Raw genomic sequence first — 24,486 nt, forward strand, 5'->3', positions numbered from 1 at the left:
AAGTTTGATAACTTCCAACACTTCTCCATCCCCCCTCGGCCTTATAGCCAGAATTTCAAATAAATGGAAAGTAGTTTTGTCTATTTTTTAGATATGAGCATTACTTTGGTACGGTGAGCACGGAGGAGAGTCCGCTGCCGTAGCTGGCGGTGACGAGCAGGTAGGCGATCAGCAGCCAGGACAGCACGTGGCGCGTGGGGCCCACGACACGTGTGTGGCGCCGCTCCACGTCCGGCGTCTGTAGCACCAGCAGGCCCAAAGAGCGGAAGAAGCAGTCTTCTATTGTGGAGTACCTACTGCCTGCAGCCGCGCGTACCGCGTCTTCCCCTGTAAAGTCGCTGTTACTAATCTCAGATTCCCCAAATGGCAAACAATCGCAGTGCACGTCGTACGTAAAAAGACAACTGAAACGATGTGGGGTGTTTTGCGCAGGACATGCACCACTGATATTTTAAGAAGGTCATATTTAAGAAACATCAATAGGTATTGTTAAAACAACTTCTTATTCACCATCAGGTTCGATCGATCGACCATCAACAGGTAACAGAAAATTATTTACCTTTCCTTGTATGTAACAGTCTTAGAGCAGCATAAAAATAAAAATAAAAGCAGTAAAGTTAAAATTAAATAATAAAAATAAAACGCCGGACAGATTTTTTCGTTTTTCATTTTTTAACAAGTCATTATGAACGATGCCAAGAAACCTGGTTTAAATTTTGATGTTAATTACACTGATGATTCAAACATGTTATGACCAACTGCTACATAGCTTGAAACTTCCTGGCAGATTAAAACTCTGTGTGGGACCGAGACTCGAACTCAGGACCTTTGCCTTTGGGGGCAAGAGCTCTACTTATTGGCAGAAGTAAAGCTGTGAGAACGGGTGTAACGTCCCCTTAGAAGAATTGTATACGAGACTGTGCTTAAACTGACACACAATAATTTTAGCGCAACGCAATCTGACTATCAAAAATCCCTACAAAAGAATGGCCCAGACAAACATTAAACTATACCTTTCACAAATCACTTACCTCACAAAAATCTTCGTTACTCGAACTACTGCAATACAGCGAGCGCCACTATTGCCAGCTAAATAAAAGATTCAAACTACAGAAGGCACTAACTACTGATAGGCATAGTTAGCAATTGAAAGATGATAATAGAGAACAAACAATGTATTTACCTTAACAGTCATAATATATATAGTAGTTCATAATATCCAGTATTACAAATTATCAAAACTCCGCCATCTCTCTCCCCACATCCACCACTGCTGGCGGCTCACCTCCAACTGCGCAACGCTACGCACTGTTCACATCCAGCTGCCGCTGCCCAACACTACAATGGCAGACAACAATGCAAACTCGTACACAGAGCGCTACGTAACGTTGCCAATAAGAAAACATAAACAGCCTACTTACATAAAGAAAACATAAACAGCCTACTTACACTGGGTGTGAGTCGTGCTTGGGTAGCTCGGTTGCTAGAGCACTTGCCCGAGAAAGGCAAAGGTCCCGAGTTCGAGTCTCGGTCCGGCACTCAGTTCTAATCTGTCAGGCAGTTTCATATCAGCGCACACTCCGCTGCAGAGTGAAAATCTCATTCTGCTACACAGCTTGTTTGTCCGTCTTATGCACGAAATGCACCACTATCAGGCATCCGACGGTTTGTTGGTAGGTTTGTGGAGGTATGTCGCATTAGAAGTCTACGCACAGGTCATGTAATTCGCGTAAATAACGGACCGCTGATTTGCGACGTGGTGATGGCGCCCGATAGCGACCCAGATGGGTTCCACAGGATTTGAATCAGGCGAATTTGGTGGCCGAGACATCAACGTGAGTTCACTATAATGCTCCCGAAACCACAGTAGTAAGATGCTGGCTCCGAGACACGGAGTATTGTACTAATGAAAGATGACACCGCAGTTGAGGAAGACACAAAGCGTGAATGGATGCAGGTGGTTCGCAGCTGTAAGCGTGTCTTCAATTACTACCAGGAAAATACTGCTCCGACCAGCCTGCGTCCGTGGCGCGCTGCATGCTTCGAGCCGCCGTTCACCTCGGTGACGGCGTATGTGGAGACGACCATCAACCTAGTATAGCCCGAAGAGCCGACACGTTTCCATTGATTGACGTTCCATTACCGATAATCCAGTGCCCACTGCAATCGTAATTGATGATGTCGTTGGATCAACGTGTTAACACTTATGGGTAGTATCCTGCGAAGCTCCATGTTCAAGAGTGTGCTATGAACGGTGTGCTCCGAAACACTTGTGCGTGCATGAGCTGCGCCCTCTCACGACAGCGATGCCACAGATCACCAGCTGTCCCTCTTTACAAAGCAGATAAGCCTCCGAACCCCACGTTATGTGAAGTATCGTGGGCGTTCAACCATTTAGTGCCAAGTGGTAGTTCCACTGTCCTTCTACCTCCTTCTTTATATGCTCCCGGCAGTACAATATGACCATTCGACCAGCTTCGCCTTTCTCGAGATACTGGTTCACAGGATCTGCGTAATAGTAATCTGCCCTTTGTCAGAGTCGCTTATACCAAGAGACTTCCCCGTTTGCAGCCTGTATCTTCGCTGAGGTGATACACCGTGTGTCTCTACTCCGCTGCCATACTTTTGTTATCATATCACGATCCCGCAACGCCACCAGAGGGCATCCACCGTCGCGCTGGGAAGTAGTTATAAGATTTACGCTTATCATCGTATTACATCAACAGCTCTTGTTCACTTTCTCCACATCAAATATGCTGACTTAGAGAATAAGAGAAGTTACACAGGGGTATAATGGTGCGGCCAGTCTCTGCGTGAATGAATTTCCACTCTGCTGCGGAATCTGGGCTAATTTGAAACTTTCTCCCACATTAAAACACTGAGCCCGACCGCTACCCAACGGGTAAATGCTCTGCTGGCTGAGCTATCCGAACACAACTCACGACCCCCGACTTACAGCTTTGTTTTTGGCAATACCTCTTCTACTATCTTTAAAACCTCTCCTGCATACCTTGCTGGACTAGCTCTCCTACAAGATATGAATTTATAGGAAAATGTCTTATCCGTCGCTGCGGACGGAACTCACAGCCCTTCAATCCGCATTTATTTACTTTTTATTTATTTATTTATTGTTCCGTGGGACCAAATTAATGAGAAGTCTCCATGGTCATGGAACGAGTCAGTACATGAAATTATAACACGATATTAGAAACAGATAAAATGAAATATAAAAAAAACATATTCAGGTGACAAGTCGTGAATTTAAATAAAGAAAATCAACAATGTAACACTGGATTTTGCTTAATTTTTTAGCTCTTCCAGGAGCTCCTCGACAGAATAGAAGGAGTGAGCCATGAGGAAACTTTTCAGTTTAGACTTAAAAGTGTTTGGGTTACTGCTAAGATTTTTGAGTTCTTGTGGTAGCTTATTGAAAATGGATGCAGCAGAATACTGCACTCCTTTCTGCACAAGAGTCAAGGAAGTGCATTCCACATGCAGATTGGATTTCTGCCTAGTATTAACTGAGTGAAAGCTGCTAACTCTTGGGAATAGGCTAATATTGCTAACAACAAATGACATTAAAGAAAATATATACTGTGAGGGCAATGTCAGAATTCCCAGACTATTGAATAGGGGTCGACAAGAGGTTCTCGAACTTACACCACATACAGCTCGAACAGCCCATTTTTGAGCCAAAAATACCCTTTTTGAATCAGAACTACCCAAAAAAATAATACCATACGACATAAGCGTATGGAAATATGCGAAGTAGATTACTTTTCGTGTTGAAGTGTCACTTATTTCAGCATTTAGTTTCTGAACAAGATCCTGAACATGGGCTTTCCAGAACAGCTTACTATCTATCCGAACTCCTAGGAACTTGAACTGTTCCGTCTCGCTTATAATATGCCCGTTCTGTCTGATCAAAATATCGGTTCATGTTGAATTGTGTGTTAGAAACTGTAAAAACTGACTCTTACTGTGATTTAGCATCAAATTATTTTCCACAAGCCACGAACTTATTTCATGAACTACGTTATTTGATACTGTTTCAATATTACACGCAAGATCCTTCACTATCAAGCTGGTGTCATCAGCAAACAGAAATATTTTTGAATCACCTGTAATACTAGAAGGCATATCATTTATATAAATAAGAAACAGCAGTGGCCCCAGCAACGACCCTTGGGGAATGCCCCACTTAACAGTGCCCCATTGGGACTGAACATCACTACCACTCTCAATATTGCGGAGAATTACCTTCTGCTTTCAGTTCTTAAGGTAAGAGGCGAACCAATTGTAAGCTACTCCCCTTACTCCATAATGGCCCAACTTCTGCAGTAACATTTTGTGGTCAACACAGTCAAAAGCCTTCGTTAAATCGAAGAAAACACCTAGCGTTCGTTACTTTTTATTTAATCCGTCCAAAACCTCACAGAGAAAAGAGAATATAGCATTTTCAGTTGTTAAACCATTTCTAAAACCAAACTGAACATTTGACAGCAAATTATGTGAATTTAAATGCTCCAGTAACCTGCATATACAACCTTCTCGATAACTTTAGCAAACACCGATGGCATAGAAATAGGTCTATAATTGTCAACATTATCCCTGTCTCCCATTTTATAAAGTGGTTACACTACCGAGTACTTTAATCGGTCAGGAAACCGACCACTCCTAAAGAAAAAGTAACATATATGGCTAAGTACTGGGCTAACATACATAGAACAATACTTCAGTATTGTGCTAGATACCCCGTCATATCCATGAGAGCTCTTGGTCTTTAGTGATTTAATTATTAACTCAATCTCCCTCTTGTCAGTATCATGGAGGACCATTTCAGATAACAGTCTCGGAACACTTTTTCTAAGAGCGGTATATAATTCCCTGTTGGGACTAGGTTTCTATTTAGTTCACCTGCTATATTCAGAAAGTGATTATTAAATACTGTACATATATGCGACTTATCAGTAACACGGACATTCCCACTACGCACTGATTCTATATCCTCGACCTGTCTCTGCAGACCAGCCACTTCCTTTACGACTGACCATACGGTTTTTTTTTATTCTGAGACTTAGCTATTCTATCTGCATACCACATACTTTTTGCCTTTCTAATAACATTTTTAAGCACCTTACAATACTGTTTGTAATGGGCTGCTGCATTTAGATTTTGACTGTTTCTAACGTTTTGATATAATTGCCACTTTGTTCTACAAGATATTCTTATCCCTCTAGTCAGCCACCCAGGCTGCCTGTTTGTGCTAGTACCTTGTTTTGAACGTTCTAACGGAAGGCAACTTTCAAAGAGCCCGAGAAAAGTCTTGAGAAAAGCATTATATTTATCGTCTACTGAATCAGCGCTATAAACATCTTGCCATTCTTGTTCCTTGATAAGGTTTACAAAGGTCTCTACAGCAACTGGATCAGCTTTCCTAAACAGCTGATGACTATATTTAACACGTGTTGTAGCACAAAAATCTTTTAGAGTTAAAATTTGTGCATTATGATCTGAAAGGCCATTCACCTTTTTGCTAACAGAATGCCCTTCTAGTAATGAGGAATGAACAAAAATGTTGTCTGTGGTTGTTCTACTGTTCCCTTGCACTCTCGTTGGAAAGAATACGGTTTGCATAAGATTATATGAATTAAGGAGGTCTACCAGCATCCTCTCCCTTGCACAATCACTTATACAATTAATATTGAAGTCACCACATATAACTAACTTTTTGTATTTCCGATAAAGTGAACCAAGAACCTCCTCTAGCTTTAGCAAAAATGTTGTGAAATCGGAGTCTGGGGATCTATAAATAACAACAGTTAGAAGTTTAGCTCCGTTAAATTTAACCACACCTGCACAACATTCAAACACCTTTTCAGTGCAGTTCTTTGAAACATCAATTGACTCAAATGGGACGCCGTTTTTCACATACATGGCTACTCCCCCACACCGCAAAGAGCTCCTCGAAAAGCTGCCAGCCAACCTGTATCCTGGTAAAGGAAGCCTCTGAAACATCTCCTTATTTAAGAAGTGTTCAGATATACCAATAATTTCAGAGTCAACATCTATAAGCAGTTCACTAACTTTATCTCTAATACCTTGTATATTTTGATGAAATATACTAATTCCCTCATTACTCGGATACCTAAGCTTTGTCAAAAGTGGTTCCTTTGTTAGAGAGACTTCCCTTAAGCAGGAATACATATCAGCTGACTTCAATCTACAAAAGGTGCAGCTCTAACACCCACTACTGTAGGAATTTTCCCATGAGTGATCCCACCAACCCCACCTATGCTGTCATCTGTAAGCTTTACCAACCTCCCCTTCCCATACCTATTGAGGTGCAGGCCATGTCTAGTGAAATCCGTCCTGCTGATAGACTCCACCGACACCACTGAAATGTGACCCATGCTTTCTGTCATCAGCGCACCCCTAAGTCTCATGTTATTACGCCTGACGGCTTCATCGCATACTTGTTGTAAAATCATCCAAGATCTTAGCGTATAACGACACCATAACTCAAATGCAGTTTCATTTGGCATTCAGGTATTAATTATGATTTCTTTGGACACGAAACTGCGGATGAAGGGCTTCGCACAGAGTACATAGAAAAAAATGGGTTTATAGACAGAGTGTACGCAACATTGAGAATATTTCACGTTTTGCTAAGAGAAGGGGGTAGAATTTTTGTGCTTCTTGAAACGTGATGAATGCCAGGCTAACGTGTAGAGTAGATATTGTTCTACTGACTCATTTAAATAGCTAGTTTTAAATATCATACCGGACATTTTTATCAGGCAACTAATATTGTTCACTAGCCTTTAGAAGAGACACATAAAAGTACATCAAGGGTAACAAAGCTTGCAGTAACACTCGTTATGTTTATTGTACATCATCTTTAATTGTCTATCAGCTGAAACGGATTATATGTTTCTAAAGCATTGTGATCACAGTCTTACTAGCAACCTCTCACTGTGTAAATACCGCTATTTTTCGCCGCTTTCTATTTTTTCCTGTAGTTACATTGGATGTTTGTTAACGTTTTCATACTTTCTGTAAGGAGATGGTCGTAAATCTTTATACATAAAAGGAAATATCTTGACTGACTGACCCATCATCGCTCAGTCCAAAACGCCAAGGATAGAAACTTGAAATCTGGAGAGGGCGTTGGGCTTATACTGTTTTTGTTGTTTTGGAAGGGATTTTAAAAAAAAATCCATCACTAAGGGGTTCAAATGGGGGACAAGAGGTTCTATGGAAATGACCCATTATGAAACCTCAAAAAAATTTGTATTTAGTTTCTCGATTATAAATAAGAAAAATATGATTCAGTCTTTTTAGGATATTCAGTCCTTAAGGGGGATGAATATTTAATGAAAATACTCCGTTATATAAAAATGTATTTAATGCTATATCTATGAATATTAGTATTTGACTTATAAATAAATTTGGGTAGAGGATGAAAGTTATAATGGAAATTAAGAGAGAGACCTCTTGTCTCCAGCTATCAAAAATTTTATTAACAAGGAAACTGTGCAGTCAATATAGTCTACGCGAAGGAGGCAGCGGACGATTAACTAGTACTGTACACAAAAACACGAAACTCAAACTGCACATCTGGAACGGAATGCGTTCACGTAACGAACGATTGTGAAACATTTTTCTGGGTACCACATGCGTCGTGATTCAGAAGAGTAAGCACTTTACGAAGCCTTTTTTCTTACGTGTTGCCCAGTCAAGAACTCGTGCCGCCTAGTATAGTCATATCCGGTCCAATGCTTCATCGTCTGAAAAAAACTCAAAGTGGGATTCTTTCCCCTCTATGATTTTAGCTCTGCAGTCTTGGATATACCTCATTCTTGCAATCTAAAGGAATTGCCTAACCTGTATGTAGAGACCTGGTGCCAACTACATCTGGCTTAATGTAGAATCTGCAACGATTTAATGTTACGCCTCTCTGACAAAGCACAACTAATTTTGTTACGTAACGGACATTTTTGCCCACAGACAGTAGCCTGTTGTGTGTCCTATTAGGTTTATTATGAATGTGTTGTGGCATATTAGTATATGTTCATAACATTCTCAACTGTCATTCTGAAAAAGGTTCGTTTTTCGGTACAAATATGCGTCACTTGGAACGTTGGCAAACTACAGGGTTATTACAAATGATTGAAGCGATTTCATAAATTCACTGTAGCTCCATTCATTGACATATGGTCACGACACACTACAGATACGTAGAAAAACTCATAAAGTTTTGTTCGGCTGAAGCCGCACTTCAGGTTTCTGCCGCCAGAGCGCTCGAGAGCGCAGTGAGACAAAGTGGCGACAGGAGTCGAGAAAGCGTATGTCGTGCTTGAAATGCACTCACATCAGTCAGTCATAACAGTGCAACGACACTTAAGAACGAAGTTCAACAAAGATCCACCAACTGCTGCGATGGTATGCGCAGTTTAAAGCTTCTGGATGCCTCTGTAAGGGGAAATCAATGGGTCGGCCTGGAGTGAGCGAAGAAACGGTTGAACGCGTGCGGGCAAGTTTCACGCGTAGCCCGCGGAAGTCGACGAATAAAGCAAGCAGGGAGCTAAACGTACCACAGCCGACGGTTTGGAAAATCTTACGGAAGAGGCTAAAGCAGAAGCCTTACCGTTCACAATTGCTACAAGCCCTGACACCCGATGACAAAGTCAAACGCTTTGAATTTTCGGCGCGGTTGCAACAGCTCATGGAAGAGGATGCGTTCAGTGCGAAACTTGTTTTCAGTGATGAAGCAACATTTTTTCTTAATGGTGAAGTGAACAGACACAATGTGCGAATCTGGGCGGTAGAGAATCCTCACGCATTCGTGCAGAAAATTCGCAATTCACCAAAAGTTAACGTGTTTTGTGCAATCTCACGGTTTAAAGTTTACGGCACCTTTTTCTTCTGCGATAAAAACGTTACAGGACACGTGTATCTGGACGTGCTGGAAAATTGGCTCATGCCACAACTGGAGACCGACAGCGCCGACTTCATCTTTCAACAGGATGGTGCTCCACCGCACTTCCATCATGTTGTTCGGCACTTCTTAAACAGGAGATTGGAAAACCGATGGATCGGTCGTGGTGGAGATCATGATCAGCAATTCATGTCATGGCCTCCACGCTCTCCCGACTGAACCCCATGCGATTTCTTTCTGTGGGGTTATGTGAAATATTCAGTGTTTAAACCTCCTCTACCAAGAAACGTGCCAGAACTGCGAGCTCGCATCAACGATGCTTTCGAACTCATTGATGGGGACATGCTGCGCTGAGTGTGGGAGGAACTTGATTATCGGCTTGATGTCTGCCGAATCACTAAAGGAGCACATATCGAACATTTGTGAATGCCTAAAAAACTTTTTGAGTTTTTGTATGTGTGTGCAAAGCATTGTGAAAATATCTCAAATAATGAAGTTATTGTAGAGCTGTGAAATCACTTCAATCGTTTGTAATAACCCTGTATCATTATTTCAAATTATTTGACTGTGGATTCAGCGCTAAATTTTTGGGGAAGACAAGGTTATTTCACCGAAAAGAAATTCACTTGTTTCCTTAGTTACTAACTGTAGTTGCATCTTTTTTCTTAAATAACACAATTATCCGGGTAAATATGTAAACCAATCATACACTACGCATTTCACCGTCACCGACTGGTGTAAAGATGTGCAAAATAGGGGTGTCAGGATGAGTGAAGAAAATCTAGTTGTAAAATGTAAACTTTCACAGCTGGCCGTAATTGTCACAATTAATAAAATATTCCGTGCTATTACGCCGTGGTCTAAGGGATTTCACTTCAAAACCCAAGTGAAGTGATATACGTTAGACCACGGCATAATAGCCCGGAATATTTTATTAACTGAAGAATATCTGTGAAGAAGTAAGCCCTTTAACGGTACAAAAACTTATGTTGTATGACGACAAATTGTATTTAACGTAAGCTTCTAGCTGATTGTTCTTGGATTTCCAGTTAATCCATTAATCATGAAAAATTAGTTACTGACGCCGAGAGTAAGTTCATTTTGTATCTGTTTGTGACACACAAATCTCATAACACATTCCCTGATGGGGACAAAATAGTTATTAAACAAACATGTAGACTACTAAATAGAGAGTGATGAGGCGGTGGTAGGAGCGAAAAAATATCATCTATAGAATGACTTTATGTATGATAAACATTACACACCTGGGCTAGTTGAATAGTAAATAATATGGAATGCTACACCCCTCGTATGAGCTCATAGTTTAATAATCACAGTGTAATTTTACTGTGTAAAGTTGTTAAATTTTATTTTATAAATCGCGTAGCAAGGTGCTGATATGTTGACCTTTGCATTTGATACGTTATTAGACGCTTCCATGCGTATGAGATAAATATATATATTATTTCGATATTCGATATAACTAATTAACGCTAATACCCCTTGTGCACTCGTGCGCATCGATGTCCGCCTTGTATAAGCTGTAATCCACCCACCAATGGCTTTTGTCCACCGACTGTACATCATTCGACATTTAATGAAAATCAAAGAAATAGTTATAGGATGAAAACAGAGTTATTTTTCTCTTGGGAACTCCGATACCTTCGGAAAAATGGGGAATATTTAAAGATAATATTGACGTAATTTTATGAGTTATGTTCCCAGTGTGCAGCAAATAGAACCAAAGCAAAAAATAGCCATCCTCATCAAATAAGAAAGCGATTTAAGCTGTTACACACTGCGACAAATCACAGAAAACAGGAGACGAGACTGAATTTTCACTCTGAAGCGGAATCTGCTCCTGATTTGTAACTTTCGAGTAGATTAAAGTCTTCTTCCGTACCCAGACTCGAATCTTGGACCTTTGTCTCTTGCGGACAAGTGTTCTACCGACAAAACTGCCCCAGCAGGACTCAAGACTAACCCTCGCAGTAATCACAGTTATCATCTGTGACAACCTGCAAGTGAGACAGCTAAAATTAACAACTTCTCCTTTTGTTAATATAAAGTTGCGCCACCTCTCATGACAAAATGTCATCTGTTATTTGATTTACATTGCTATAGTTTTCAATTACTGTCATTGTACGCGTTAGTCAATATTCTTCTTATTATTCTTTGTTGTCCAACATGCTAAGCGGACTGAGGAAGCCTAAGTGGTGCACTACATAGGAAACGAACCGTTGAACGAAAGACGATGTTGTTCAAGCTAAAAGATTTAGCAACTAATTTTCTGTCAGTGATAAAGAATATCTGAACCGTTTGACCTATAGAAATAACATTAACAGTCACCGACGTGAATTTGTAACGCCGTTTAATGAAAGCGTTGGTGGTGGTGAAACATGTGTTACACTGGTGGTTCCGAGCGATAGCTACAGTGTTGTTGGTTTTGTTGTTGAAGAAAGCTTGTGATGGGAGCCAGAAGCTTGAAACGTTTGGAATGGAAGAAACAGAGAGCAGAGCTGGTAACAATAACAGCCGAAAAGTATCTAGAAAATCTAAAACCAATGAATTCTGAGTATGTGAGGAAGGGACTTCTGCCGAAAAATTTCTGGCCTACGACACTGCTGCCTGTAAATGCAGCCTCGCTTCTTACTCGTTACGTTAAGAAAGTAATAGAATACAAGTCTCTTAGAAAACCATTTGAGTTTCGTCACCATTCCACCACCAATAAAGAGTTCATTTTTTCACGTAATACCAAATCATCTCATTTCTACATATGTTTCCCTTACAAAACTACCTTCGAACCTTGTCAGTTGCAAGGGGATTCATGTACAGAAAATGAAATACACTGACAGAGATGGAAATTATTACATAAAGCATCAGCCCGAAATGTAACAAATTTTGTGGTAATGTTCATTACATAATGGATATTTATGATTATACTTTCAATATGTTCCTTTCTTCGCTGATTCTTCTCATTTCTTATTTAATCAGTCAACCAAATTTTCACCGTTCTGTGTAGCACCACATTTCTAACTCTTCGATTCTCTTCTGTTCCAATTTTACCACTACCCATGACTCATTGCCGTACAGTGCTGTGTTTCAAATGTGCAGTCTAGCAATTTTGTCCTCAAATTAAGGCCTATGTTTGATACCAGTAGACTTCTTTGGTCTGTGTTAGCCTTTTTCCGTCCTCCTTGCTTCGTCCAACTTGGGCTGTTTCGCTGCCAAGGTAGCGCAGTTCCTTGACTTAGTCTATGACGTGCACTAATTCTGATGATAATGTTTTCGCCATCCTATTTCTGCTGTTTCTCATTATTTTTTTTCCTTTCCTGGTTTGCTCACAATCCATATTCCGTACCCATAATACTGTTCACTCTGTTCAGAAGATCCTGTAATTCTACTTAACTTTCACTAAAGATAGCTATGTCGTCAGCAAATCTTCTCACTGATAACCATTCAACCTGTATTTTAATCTCACTCTTGAAACTTCCCTTTATTTCCGTCATTACTCCGGCGCTGTATAGTTTGATCAGTAGTAGGGAAAGACTGTATCCCTGTCTTACACCCATTTTAATCCGAGCACTTCGCTCTTGGTTTTCCAGTCTTATTGTTCCCGCTTGGTTCTTGCACGAACTGTGCATTACACGTCGTTCCTTGTAGATCATTCCTATTTTTATCAGAATTTGGAAGATCTTGCAGAATTTTACGTTGTCGAACGCTTTTTCCAGGAAGACAAATCCGATAAAAGTGTCTTCAATTTTCTTCATTCTAGCCTTCATCATCACCGAAACTGTTAGAACTGGCTCTCTGGTCCCATTACCTTTCCTAAAGTCACTCTGACAGTCTTCTAACAGATCCTCAGTTTTCTTTTCCATTCTTCTACATATTGTTCCTGTGGGCAGCTTGGATGCATGAGCTTTTAAGTTGACTGTGCGATTGTTCTCGCCCGTAGCTGCACTTGGTGTCCTCTGAATTGTATGGACGATATTTTTCCGAAAGTATGGTGAGACATCGCCAGTCCCATAGATTCAATACACCAACTTGAATAGTTGTTTTGTTGCCACATGCTCCAATGCTTTTAGAAATTCCGATGGAATGTTATCCATTGCATCAGCCTTATTTGATTCTAGAGGTCTTATAAATTCTGACTAATATTTGATTGCTTATGTCTTCCATATTGACTTCAATTTCTTCTTTTGTCAAGTTATCAGAAATGTTCTCCCGCTCATAGAGGCCTTCAATGTACTCTTTGGCTCCCTCACCTGCGTTTGACGATGGAATTACCTTTGCACTCGTAATGTAACCATGTTTTTTTTTTCAATCGAAAGTTGTTTTTACTTTTCTATAAGCTTACCCAGTTTGTAATATGTATGTCCCTCTCCCTTTAGTTTGTTGACATATTTTATTGCAGCTTTCGGATTGTGATTTGATGCCTTTACTGAGAGAACGCATTTTGTTACGAAGTAAACAGCGTCATGTGCCTAATAAAAGTACGAGTCGTACAGTTACGAAAAATGAAATAATAACATAACCAGTCAAATTACTTTGTTTTATTGTCTGTTTAGCACGTAGCACACTTCCCTTAGAATGACTAAACACATGCAGTCTTGTGTTAAGAACTAAGCTCCTGTCACATTTGTACTGAAGTAGCCAGTGTTTTCACGTTAATTAAATAAGTAATCAACGAACTTGGAAGCATTTTGATTCAAGTTCTACCGTTAATATATTCCTCCACGAAAGTCACTGATTAACAAACATGATACTGGTTTAAATATAAATCTCAAAACTAAACCCGCGCGCTCTTCTGCCAAATAACTGAATTATTCAAACACTTTTTTCCAACGAACCAAAGTAAGGCTTTCAACTTTTAACTATACAATCTAGCTAATTCTTTATATTACGTATTTATCTGCGACGCGGCTGCATGCCACCGCTCTTTGCTAAACTCAACTACGATCCTGTCCACACTAACTAGGCTCGCAACCAGTATCTCAGGATCATTGGTGACGTTACACAGCAAGACAAGGCTCTATCCAGAGAAAAGCTGAGGTCAGCTCGAAAATTCCACAAGCCAGTGCTAAGTGAAGTGTACAATAACGCTACAGCATGACGTCAAAGATAGCAGTACTCCTCGGAAGTCCTCCCAAAGATCATTTCTTATTCGATTTCTTCACATATTTCCTACAGCCATTCCATCTTAGCTGTTCTGCATTCCCTTTTCATTTCATTCCTAAGGGATTTGTTTTCCAGTATTCGCATCTTTCCCTAAACATTTTCGTACATCGTTCCTTCGTTGAACGATTGAAGTACAGTAGAGGTCCGATAATTTGGGCCCCTGTGCTTAGAAGTTCAGAGTAATTCGACCTGTCCCTAAGGCAATAAAAATTGTACGTAAAACTAGAGTAAAAACATGTTTCATAAGTTGTCCGCATAGAAGTTTTACCCACTTTCGAATTTGTTACGTTCTAAACTTCCTTTCAATTTTCCATGTACAATACAGGTGTTGTCCTACGGGTGTCCGTTCATAATGCAAAGAAATAACCTTGGCCTCAGACTGCGAATGCGTTTGTATTGTTGATGGACAGGTACCGTCAGATTTCGGGGACTGTGCTTGATCTTCCTTTGTCGACCCTTCACTAATTGGAATCGCCTGACATACTGTCGTACAGTGCATACCTTCCTTAATGTTACCCCTAGTGTTGTGCCTGTTCAGAAACAGTGGTCATTAAAATACAGTGCACCTAAGTAACAATACAGTACACATTTTACGACATTGGCTGATCATTGTTATATGTACTTTAGTTGGTTGTGTGGTTACATCTGTACTATTGTGAACCCACCTGTGTCACGTTATTTTTTAAAGTGCTATATGTATGTACAGCGTACTGCATATATCCAACCGTGTGTTTCTTAATGTTTTAATTCGTACATTACAATGAGTGGCAGAGGTAAGAGAAAGTTTGTGACGCTGAATGTGAATCTGGAGGCTTTGAAAAGACAAGACAAAGGGGAAACTAAAAAAAAACTTGCTGCTGAGTACGGATTCGGTGAAGGGACAATGGAAGAGTGACGCAGAAACAGACAAAATTGAGAAGTTTTCTTCAAACAAGTGTTCTATTTCGTCATTTGACAGGAAGTCAATACAGATATGTGAGTAAGAAAAAACGAATGAAGCTTTGTTCGTTTGGTTTACTCAACAAAGACAAAAAACAAATCTAATTTAAGGGCTCATTCGGCAAGAAAAAGTTGTATTATTTAGAAATGGGTTAAAGAAAGTTGAGGACGATTTTACTGCAAGGAAAACCTTACTCCTGTTCAACAGTATAACTATGATGAAAGAGATCTAAATTACAAAACGCTTCCATCTAAAACTCTAGCCTCAAAAGGAGAAAAGTCTGTCCTGGCGTACAAAACACGTGAAGAGTTCTTGCTGCATCCAACGCTAATGGAGACCATAAACTGAATCTGCTGGTAATAGGGAAGTCTGCTAAGTCTACAGCTTTAAAAAATATCACTGGTTCTGCACTGGCTGTTACGTATGTCCACCAAAATACTGCTTGGATGTTTCTAAAAAGTGGTTCTTCGAAGATTTTGTTTCAAAGACCAAAAGATACCTAAGGAAGAAGTGCTTGCTTTTCAAAGAAATCTTAAGGCTTGACAATGCTGGTTCACGGCCTGGTGAGGAAGAATTACAATGTGACCATATTCACACATTATTCTTATCTCTAACGTAACGACTTTCATACAGCCTATGGACTGACGCATTTTACAGTGCTTGAAAAATAAAAAGTATAGTTTTCGTTTGCTTCAAATGATTCTACAAACAAAAGATGTTGAAGGAACCACCAAAGAATTTCTAAAACAAATGTACAATAAAAGGCGTAGTTTACTGGATAGTCTATTTACGATCTGAAACAAAAAGCGGAGACATTAAGAAAGTCTTACAAACAGATTTTACGGAATAAAACCGATGCCTACAGTACAGATGAAGATGACTTACCACTGGCAGAAATGATGAAAAAGATTGCTGGGTGTGGAAATGCGAATGCGAGTGATGTTTCAGAATGGATGAATAGTTATGAACAGTTTGAAGTGACCGATCTTACATTTATTGAAATGGTTAATGAACCCGCTGAAGACTGTGACGACGAAGAACTGCCTGAAGAAAATATACCAGTGATCACTCACACCGAGGATTCCGCAGCGTTAGAAGTGGCATTGCCTTATATCTAGCAGCAAACGAAAGCTGCTCCAATGGGCACAGCGCTTCTTAGAAGATGGCGCGCCATTGCTGCTAAAAAGCGAGGTTCTATTTCAAATCAAAGAATTATGGACAAATTCTTTAAAATATAACTTACATTTTTGCAACTTGGATATGTGTGTGCCATATATGTACATATAACACAGGTGTGTACTAAATAGTTTTTATTTATGTTTTCAGTAATTATTGTGTTCATTAAACATTTATTCATGATTTACAAATTGGTTTAGTGATATTTCCGAATTATCTGAGTTTTTCGTAATTCGAGGTAGCCTCAGATCCAATTAGCTCGAATTACTTGGGCTATACTGTATTTTTCTTGTTACACATGGTTGCTTCGCAGACACTTTCCTCGTACGTACGTTTATCTATCCTACATCTCTGATTGCCATTTCAGATATTACACTCTTCTTCAACCGAAGAGCCTACTCTGGTTTCTCTGGTCGCAGTGTCCACAACGTTAGGGCGTCCGTCATTTGTCAGTACTTCAGTGTCCCACTTCCTTCCGCGCTGATTCTTCCAGACGATTCTCTGAACCTTCTCTCTACTCTTCATCATTAGTAAATTATGATCTGAGTCTATATCTGCACCTGAGTACGCCTTACAGTCCCATATCTCATTTCCGAATCTCTGCCTCATCATCATGTTCAAACGGTTCAAATGGCTGTGAGCAGTATGGGACTTAAGTTCTGAGGTCATCAGTCCCCTAGAACTTAGAACTACTTAAACCTGACTAACCTAAGGACATCACATACATCCATGGCCGAGGAAGGATTCGAATCTGCGACCGTAGTGGTCGCGCTTTTCCAGACTGAAGCGCCTAGAACCACTCGGCCACACCGGCCGGCTCATCATCATGTAATCCAGCTGGAATTTTTCCGTGTGTTCAGGTCTTTTCCAGTTATACTTTCTCCTCTAATGAGTCTTGCTTGAGCAAAGCATTCGCTATTGCCATTTGAAATTTATGGCAGATATTTTTAATCTTCCTCATGTCTCGTTGTTACAGCTATGTCCAAATTCTCCCGTAATCTTTTCTCCTACTCGTTCCCCTATGACCGCGTTCCTACCCGCTGTGATTATTTGATTTTTATCCCTCATTCAGTATCCTTATATACTTTCTCTATCTCTTCATCTTCTGCTTGTACGCTGGCAAGCACACCCGAATTATCATTGCTGTTGGTTTGCTGCCGAATCTGATGAGATGAATCACTGAATTGTTGTCAGTAGCTCACTCTCTGCCCCAGAGGTCGGACTGAAGGAAGACATCGAAGCATTTCAGCAGCGGGCTACTCGATTTATTACTGGTGGGTTCCAACAACGCGTAAGTGTTACGGAGATGCTTCGGGAACACAAATGGGATTCCCTGAAGGGACGGCGACGTTCTTTTCGAGGAACGCTATTGAGGAAATTTAGAGTACCGGAATTTTTAACTGACTGCCGAACGATTCTACTGCCGCCAACATACAATTCGCGTGAGCACCACGAAGATAAGATACGAGAATTAGTCTCAAGGGGAGGCATATATATAGTGCTATCTCCTGCTCTATTTGCGAGTGGAACACGGATGATGGTACGTTGTACCTTCTGCCGCACAACGTACTGTGGCTTGCGGAATACCTATATAAACGTAGATGTAGACATACCTATTCATGACGAATCCTAGGCCAAACATGCCATTTTCTACTGCTTTTGATATTACCATATATTCGTCTGACCACAAATACTTTCCTTCTTTCCATTTCACTTCACTGATCGCCACTACATCTAGACTATGCCTTAGCGTTTCTCTTTTCAGATTTTGCTAGCTTTCCTACAATGTTCAAACTTCTGATATTTCATCCTCGAACTCGAAGAATGTTATTTAATTGTTGGTTGGCCCGTCTTTTTCTCATGGTCACTACCCTCTTGGCAGTCCCCTCACGGAGTTCCGAGGGGGGAAGTATTTTGCAATCTTTTGCGAATTGAGAGATTATCATGACGCTTTCTCAGCTACGGGCCACGTGTCCTGTGGATACAAATTATGTATCTTTAATTCAGCGGAGTCTGTTGCCTTCTGCAGCCTCATGCCGTAGGGCGTAGGTCGTTGCTGACTCTTCCGCCTTTTAGGGGAAATTTCTCACCCCAAGGCCATGAGAGTGGCCTGAACCTCTGTCCGTTTCTCCTCGCTCTTTGAGAAGTTTCTTGGCACAACAAGGGTGACGTCTTGTGCCGAAAGTCCTCGGCCGCCATTGCTGATGGTTGGTTTTAAAGATTTAAGCAGTGAGTGAGTTCGAACCCAGGACTTTGGACTTTTTGATTAGTAGTCAAAGATCTTACCCGCAGACCAAGGGTCCATGTTAAATACTGATTCTGAATTGTCTGAATTTCATTTACTGGATCCATATTAAATACTGATCCTATATTTTTTGAGGTTCATTTGCTCTAAATTTAATTAACTTGCGTAGACGCTATACCTCCGGGAAGCAAATAAAATTTGCCATAGAATTTTGTATTTTGTAGCTTATCCCCTTACCGAGCCCATCACCACCCATTGCTATCATTTCACTAACTAATCGTTGTCAACACCTAGTCCTGGTTTCGCTGTGGCATGGAAGCAAGCAGCCTCCGAATTTTATCCATCTTAAGCAGTTTATTTGCATGCCTAAAATACTTGGTCCATCAGTTCGTGAAGATTTCTGGTTGGAGGCTTGTAGCAATGTCGTGTACGTCTCCCATTCGTATTCTAATAGCGTCTATGAATGACAAATCATGTGACCGGCAATGTAGTCACGAATCCATTCGCGCCACATTGTGGTTTTAGCGTGAACTGTAGTGTGGGGTTTTACTTCATCCAATTGGATTATGGCATTCAGTATCCTCATGAGGGTTGGTAGGTAATATGTTTTACCTTTCCTGCTAATTACAGGTGAGCATTCAGCCTCCTTTTAAGTTATCAAATTATTCAAATACTAGGCGTCTTTAAAGAGTAAGTGTACAAAATTTTTATACATTTTTTTGGAAAATGTGTCTTTGCGAAATAGTACAGGATATTGTCCATACCATTGTTGACTTTCCACATAATCTCCTTCCCGTTCAATGCATATGGTCGGCCGTGGAACAAGCTTCTTCACGTTCTCCTCCCGCTAGCTTCTTCCTCCACTCTAAAGCCTCTTTCTGAGCCTCCTCGTAGATTCAAAATTTAATTCGACTCATGTGTGCCTTCAGATAGGTGAAAGAATGATAATCTGAAGGCCACAAGTCAGGGGAATACGGGGGTCGGTTAAAAACATGACGAACAAATGAGTCCGAGAACGCATTGAATAAGCTTGAGCAGGACAGACTTTGACATGTAACTAATTACTTCTCTCCTCACTAGTCCCCACTTTTCTTTTGAAAGCTCCTTTTAGTTTCTTTAGGGTATAACAATATCGTTGTGTATTAATTATTGTCTTTTCGTATCAGGCGTATAATGAACCACTCCATTCTTATCTCTGTAGCAGTATAGCTCAGAAAATCCTCACTTTAAAATTCAAGTCGCTCAAGCATCTCGCGAGCGCTGCTGACCTGATTTTTCCTTGTGCTGCTCTGTCACATGTTTTGAAATCCCATAAATCAGTAAAAACTGGAGGTTTGCCACTTCGCTGTTGGCCTCGAACGGTTGTTCTGCCTCCAGTACACTTCCTACACCACCTAAACGCACGCGTTCTGTTCGTGATACTTTCACCGTAAACCATTCTGATTCGCGAAAAATTTCGGTACGTGTTATTCTTTCCGCGATTAGGGAGCGGATCATAGCACGTGGGATTTTTTTATCAACATGTTTCACGCAATTGGAAACTACAACGTGAGGTTACTCTGATCATGGGATACCCTCACCCATTAGGGTTTCCAACTCCAAAAAAACAAACATCACAACCTTCTATGGTCAAAACACACAGCCATATAAGGTTACAGTACACTTACGTTCTGAACATGCCTCTCACAATACCTTCCCACACAATATTTTGAGTTGTTGGAGAAGTACTCGTCTCGAGAACTGCTACTTCCTATAACATTTCACCAGGTAGTTTACGGCTGGATTGGCGTTGATCTGACTGATACAAAAAAAAAGCGAGTCTCTTCGCTAAACAACGTAGTACCTCACTCAGTTGACTCGGGTTCTACAGCCTGCAGGTCTCTGTTGTCAGTGGTGGTCAGCGGTGAACAATACATCAAAAATCGAGTTCTTCACCGATCTTGCAGTAATCTGTTCTCGACGGTTCGTGGTGACACTCTGCCTGTAACCTCTGGTCAGATTACTGCTGTTGTAATTTGTCTGTTTGTCACAGCCAGACGTACAAAGATTCGATGGTCTCGTAGTGTAGTCCAACTGGAAGAATTCGTGTATACTCTCCTTGCCACGCAGTCGTCCTGAGTCCATCTACTCATGAATGGATCTATCGGTATGATGCTCCCATGCCACAAGACAATGAACTGATCCTCCTCAAAGTCCGAACTATGTCAATAAGCTGAAAGTGGTCATACGTCGGACATTGTGTGTTGCCAGTAAAGGTACACGCATCCGAAAGACACCATATTCTTCATCTATACGAACGGCTATCCTCTGTACTGAAAATACTGCTAATAAGCTCACATAGCGTCCGCCACCGGTAGCTGAGTGGTCAGCAGGACAGAATGTCAATCCTAAGGGCCCGGGCTCGATTCCCGGCTGGCTCCAAGGTTTTCTCCGCTCAGGGACTGGGTGTTGTGTTGTCCTAATCACCATCATTTCATCCCGATCGACGTGCAAGTCGCGGAAGTGGCGTCAAATCGAAAGGCTTGTAACCGGCGAACGGTCTACCCGACGGGAGGCCCTAGTAACACGACATTTACATTTACATTTTTATTTAGCTCACATAGTGAGCTAAATAAATAGTTTAATCAACATGTCGAACAGGTTGGAAATGCTGAGGTATTAGTTTTGTAATGCACGATAGCTTTGTTAATAAGTAGCACTACCTATTTCTGTTCGTGTAACATCTAGTGCTTCCCAAGGGAGCTTAATATCAACGTATCTGTACATGTTACACGTTAATAACCTGGAAAACAATAGAAAGACTGCCGTTATAGCATGTAAAACGTGGTACGCGATATGCATTATTCGTACTAGTTGATAGCTCGACGATAAATAGATAAATGGCAGCTTTGTCTCATGTTACAGATTCTCACCAATTGCAAATTTGCCAGCGAATGCGCAGGTACACAGTGGTAAACGCCAAAAACCTGGCTTTCAGTATCGTTTGTGATGTTACTGCACTTGCGTGGGTGACCGTCCAGGCCGCCATGCACTGTTGCCATTTTTCGGGGTACACTCAGCCTCGTTATGCCAGTAGAGAAGCTACTCGACCGAATAGTAGTGGCTCCGGTCAAAAGAAACCATCCTAACGACCGGAGAGCGGTGAGCTGTCCACACGACCCTCCTATCTGCAACCTCAGCTGAGGATGACACGGCGGTCGGATGGTCCCGATGAGCCACTTGTGGCCTGAAGACGGAGTGCTTTTTAGGGTGTTACTGCTACGAAAATGCATTTCAGTCACGATTTGTACAAATCTACTTCTACATCTACATTTATACTCCGCAAGCCACGCAGTGGTGTGTGGCGGAGGGCACTTTACGTGCCGCTGTCATTAACTCCCTTTCCTGTTCCAGTCGCGTATGGTTCGCGGGAAGAACGATTGCCGGAAAGCCTCCGTGCGCGCACGAATCTCTCTAATTTTACATTCGTGATCTCCTCGGGAGGTATAAGTAGGGGGAAGCAATATATTCGATACCTCATCCAGAAACACACCCTCTCGAAACCTGGACAGCAAGCTACACCGCGATGCAGAGCGCCTCTCTTGCAGTGTCTGCCACTTGAGTTTGCTAAACATCTCCGTAACGCTATCACGCTTACCAAATAACCCTGTGACGAAACGCGCCGCTCTTCTTTGGATCTTCTCTATCTCCTCTGTCAACTCGACCTGGTACGGATCCCACACTGATGAGCAATACTCAGGTATAGGTCGAACGAGTGTTTTGTAAGCCACCTCCTCTGTTGATGGACTACATTTTCTAAGGACTCTTCCAATGAATCTCCACCTGGCTCCTGCCTTACCACTTCAAATCGTTCCGCACGCATACTCCCAGATATTTTACAGAAGTAACTGCTACCAGTGTTTGTTCCGCTATCATTTAATCACACAATAAAGGATCCTTCTTTCTTTCGCAATACATGGGATTGGGGAGGATCATGTGGAGAATTAGGACACAGATAAATATCCTGATTTATGTTTCTGAAGGAAAATGTGGCTCAAAAATTGTTGCCCCTCAGGTAAATGTGAATAATTATTTAAGGAAGTAAACAACATAGATCTGTAGCCCTTAACATTGTTTATGTGAATTTACTTGGCAGGCTGCTGGCAGAAACGTTAATGGCTGTCATTAACATGGTTTATGTGCTGTAATAACGCGACAATAAAATTACTTTCGTATTATGGTCAATCACAGATTACATAATGAGGTTTTTGTAGTTTATTATTGAAAAAAATTGGTGATGCAAAACTTTAGTACCATAAACGGAAACCATTTGAACCATTTGAGAGGTTACATAGAGATGTTTCGTTAACCTCGTACATGAATTTTTTTTATATTTTTTGTGACCAAGTCCATCGAAAGATTCCAGTCCTCATTGAGGACTTTGTGTTGTGTTGGCAGAAAAGCCAACACCGTGTTACGAGAGGAGGCCGAAATGCACGCGTTTTAGCTCACGCAGGCTGGCGTGAGGAGGGAAGAACTACACTCCTGGAAATGGAAAAAAGAACACATTGACACCGGTGTGTCAGACCCACCATACTTGCTCCGGACACTGCGAGAGGGCTGTACAAGCAATGATCACACGCACGGCACAGCGGACACACCAGGAACCGCGGTGTTGGCCGTCGAATGGCGCTAGCTGCGTAGCATTTGTGCACCGCCGCCGTCAGTGTCAGCCAGTTTTCCGTGGCATACGGAGCTCCATCGCAGTCTTTAACACTGGTAGCATGCCGCGACAGCGTGGACGTGAACCGTATGTGCAGTTGACGGACTTTGAGCGAGGGCGTATAGTGGGCATGCGGGAGGCCGGGTGGACGTACCGCCGAATTGCTCAACACGTGGGGCGTGAGGTCTCCACAGTACATCGATGTTGTCGCCAGTGGTCGGCGGAAGGTGCACGTGCCCGTCGACCTGGGACCGGACCGCAGCGACGCACGGATGCACGCCAAGACCGTAGGATCCTACGCAGTGCCGTAGGGGACCGCACCGCCACTTCCCAGCAAATTAGGGACACTGTTGCTCCTGGGGTATCGGCGAGGGCCATTCGCAACCGTCTCCATGAAGCTGGGCTACGGTCCCGCACACCGTTAGGCCGTCTTCCGCTCACGCCCCAACATCGTGCAGCCCGCCTCCAGTGGTGTCGCGACAGGCGTGAATGGAGGGACGAATGGAGACGTGTCGTCTTCAGCGATGAGAGTCGCTTCTGCCTTGGTGCCAATGATGGTCGTATGCGTGTTTGGCGCCGTGCAGGTGAGCGCCACAATCAGGACTGCATACGACCGAGGCGCACAGGGCCAACACCCGGCATCATGGTGTGGGGAGCGATCTCCTACACTGGCCGTACACCACTGGTGATCGTCGAGGGGACACTGAATAGTGCACGGTACATCCAAACCGTCATCGAACCCATCGTTCTACCATTCCTAGACCGGCAAGGAAACTTGCTGTTCCAACACGACAATGCAAGTCCGCATGTATCCCGTGCCACCCAACGAGCTCTAGAAGGTGTAAGTCAACTACCCTGGCCAGCAAGATCTCCGGATCTGTCCCCCATTGAGCATGTTTGGGACTGGATGAAGCGTCGTCTCACGCGGTCTGCACGTCGAGCACGAACGCTGGTCCAACTGAGGCGCCAGGTGGAAATGGCATGGCAAGCCGTTCCACAGGACTACATCCAGCATCTCTACGATCGTCTCCATGGGAGAATAGCAGCCTGCATTGCTGCGAAAGGTGGATATACACTGTACTAGTGCCGACATTGTGCATACTCTGTTGCCTGTGTCTATGTGCCTGTGGTTCTGTCAGTGTGATCGTGTGATGTATCTGGCCCCAGGAATGTGTCAATAAAGTTTCCCCTTCCTGGGACAATGAATTCACGGTGTTCTTATTTCAATTTCCAGGAGTGTATACTGACGTGAGGTCTGGAACATGACAAGGAATGAGAATTCAGAAAGCGGACGTAATTAGTTT

The 24,486-nt window shown here is 42.0% G+C and overlaps 1 protein-coding gene across 1 annotated transcript in view; it reads right to left on the minus strand.

Annotated features, from left to right (window-relative positions):
- Nucleotides 1-24,486, minus strand: part of LOC126159705 (uncharacterized) — a 113,899-nt gene that overhangs the window by 73,424 nt on the left and 15,989 nt on the right. The window contains exon 3 of the mRNA XM_049916569.1: nt 105-300. Within this exon, the coding sequence (XP_049772526.1) occupies nt 105-300 (196 nt within the window). The remainder of the gene's footprint in view (nt 1-104; nt 301-24,486) is intronic.

The sequence above is a fragment of the Schistocerca cancellata genome, chromosome 2 (genome assembly GCF_023864275.1).
Source record: "Schistocerca cancellata isolate TAMUIC-IGC-003103 chromosome 2, iqSchCanc2.1, whole genome shotgun sequence".
Lineage (NCBI taxonomy): Eukaryota > Metazoa > Arthropoda > Insecta > Orthoptera > Acrididae > Schistocerca > Schistocerca cancellata.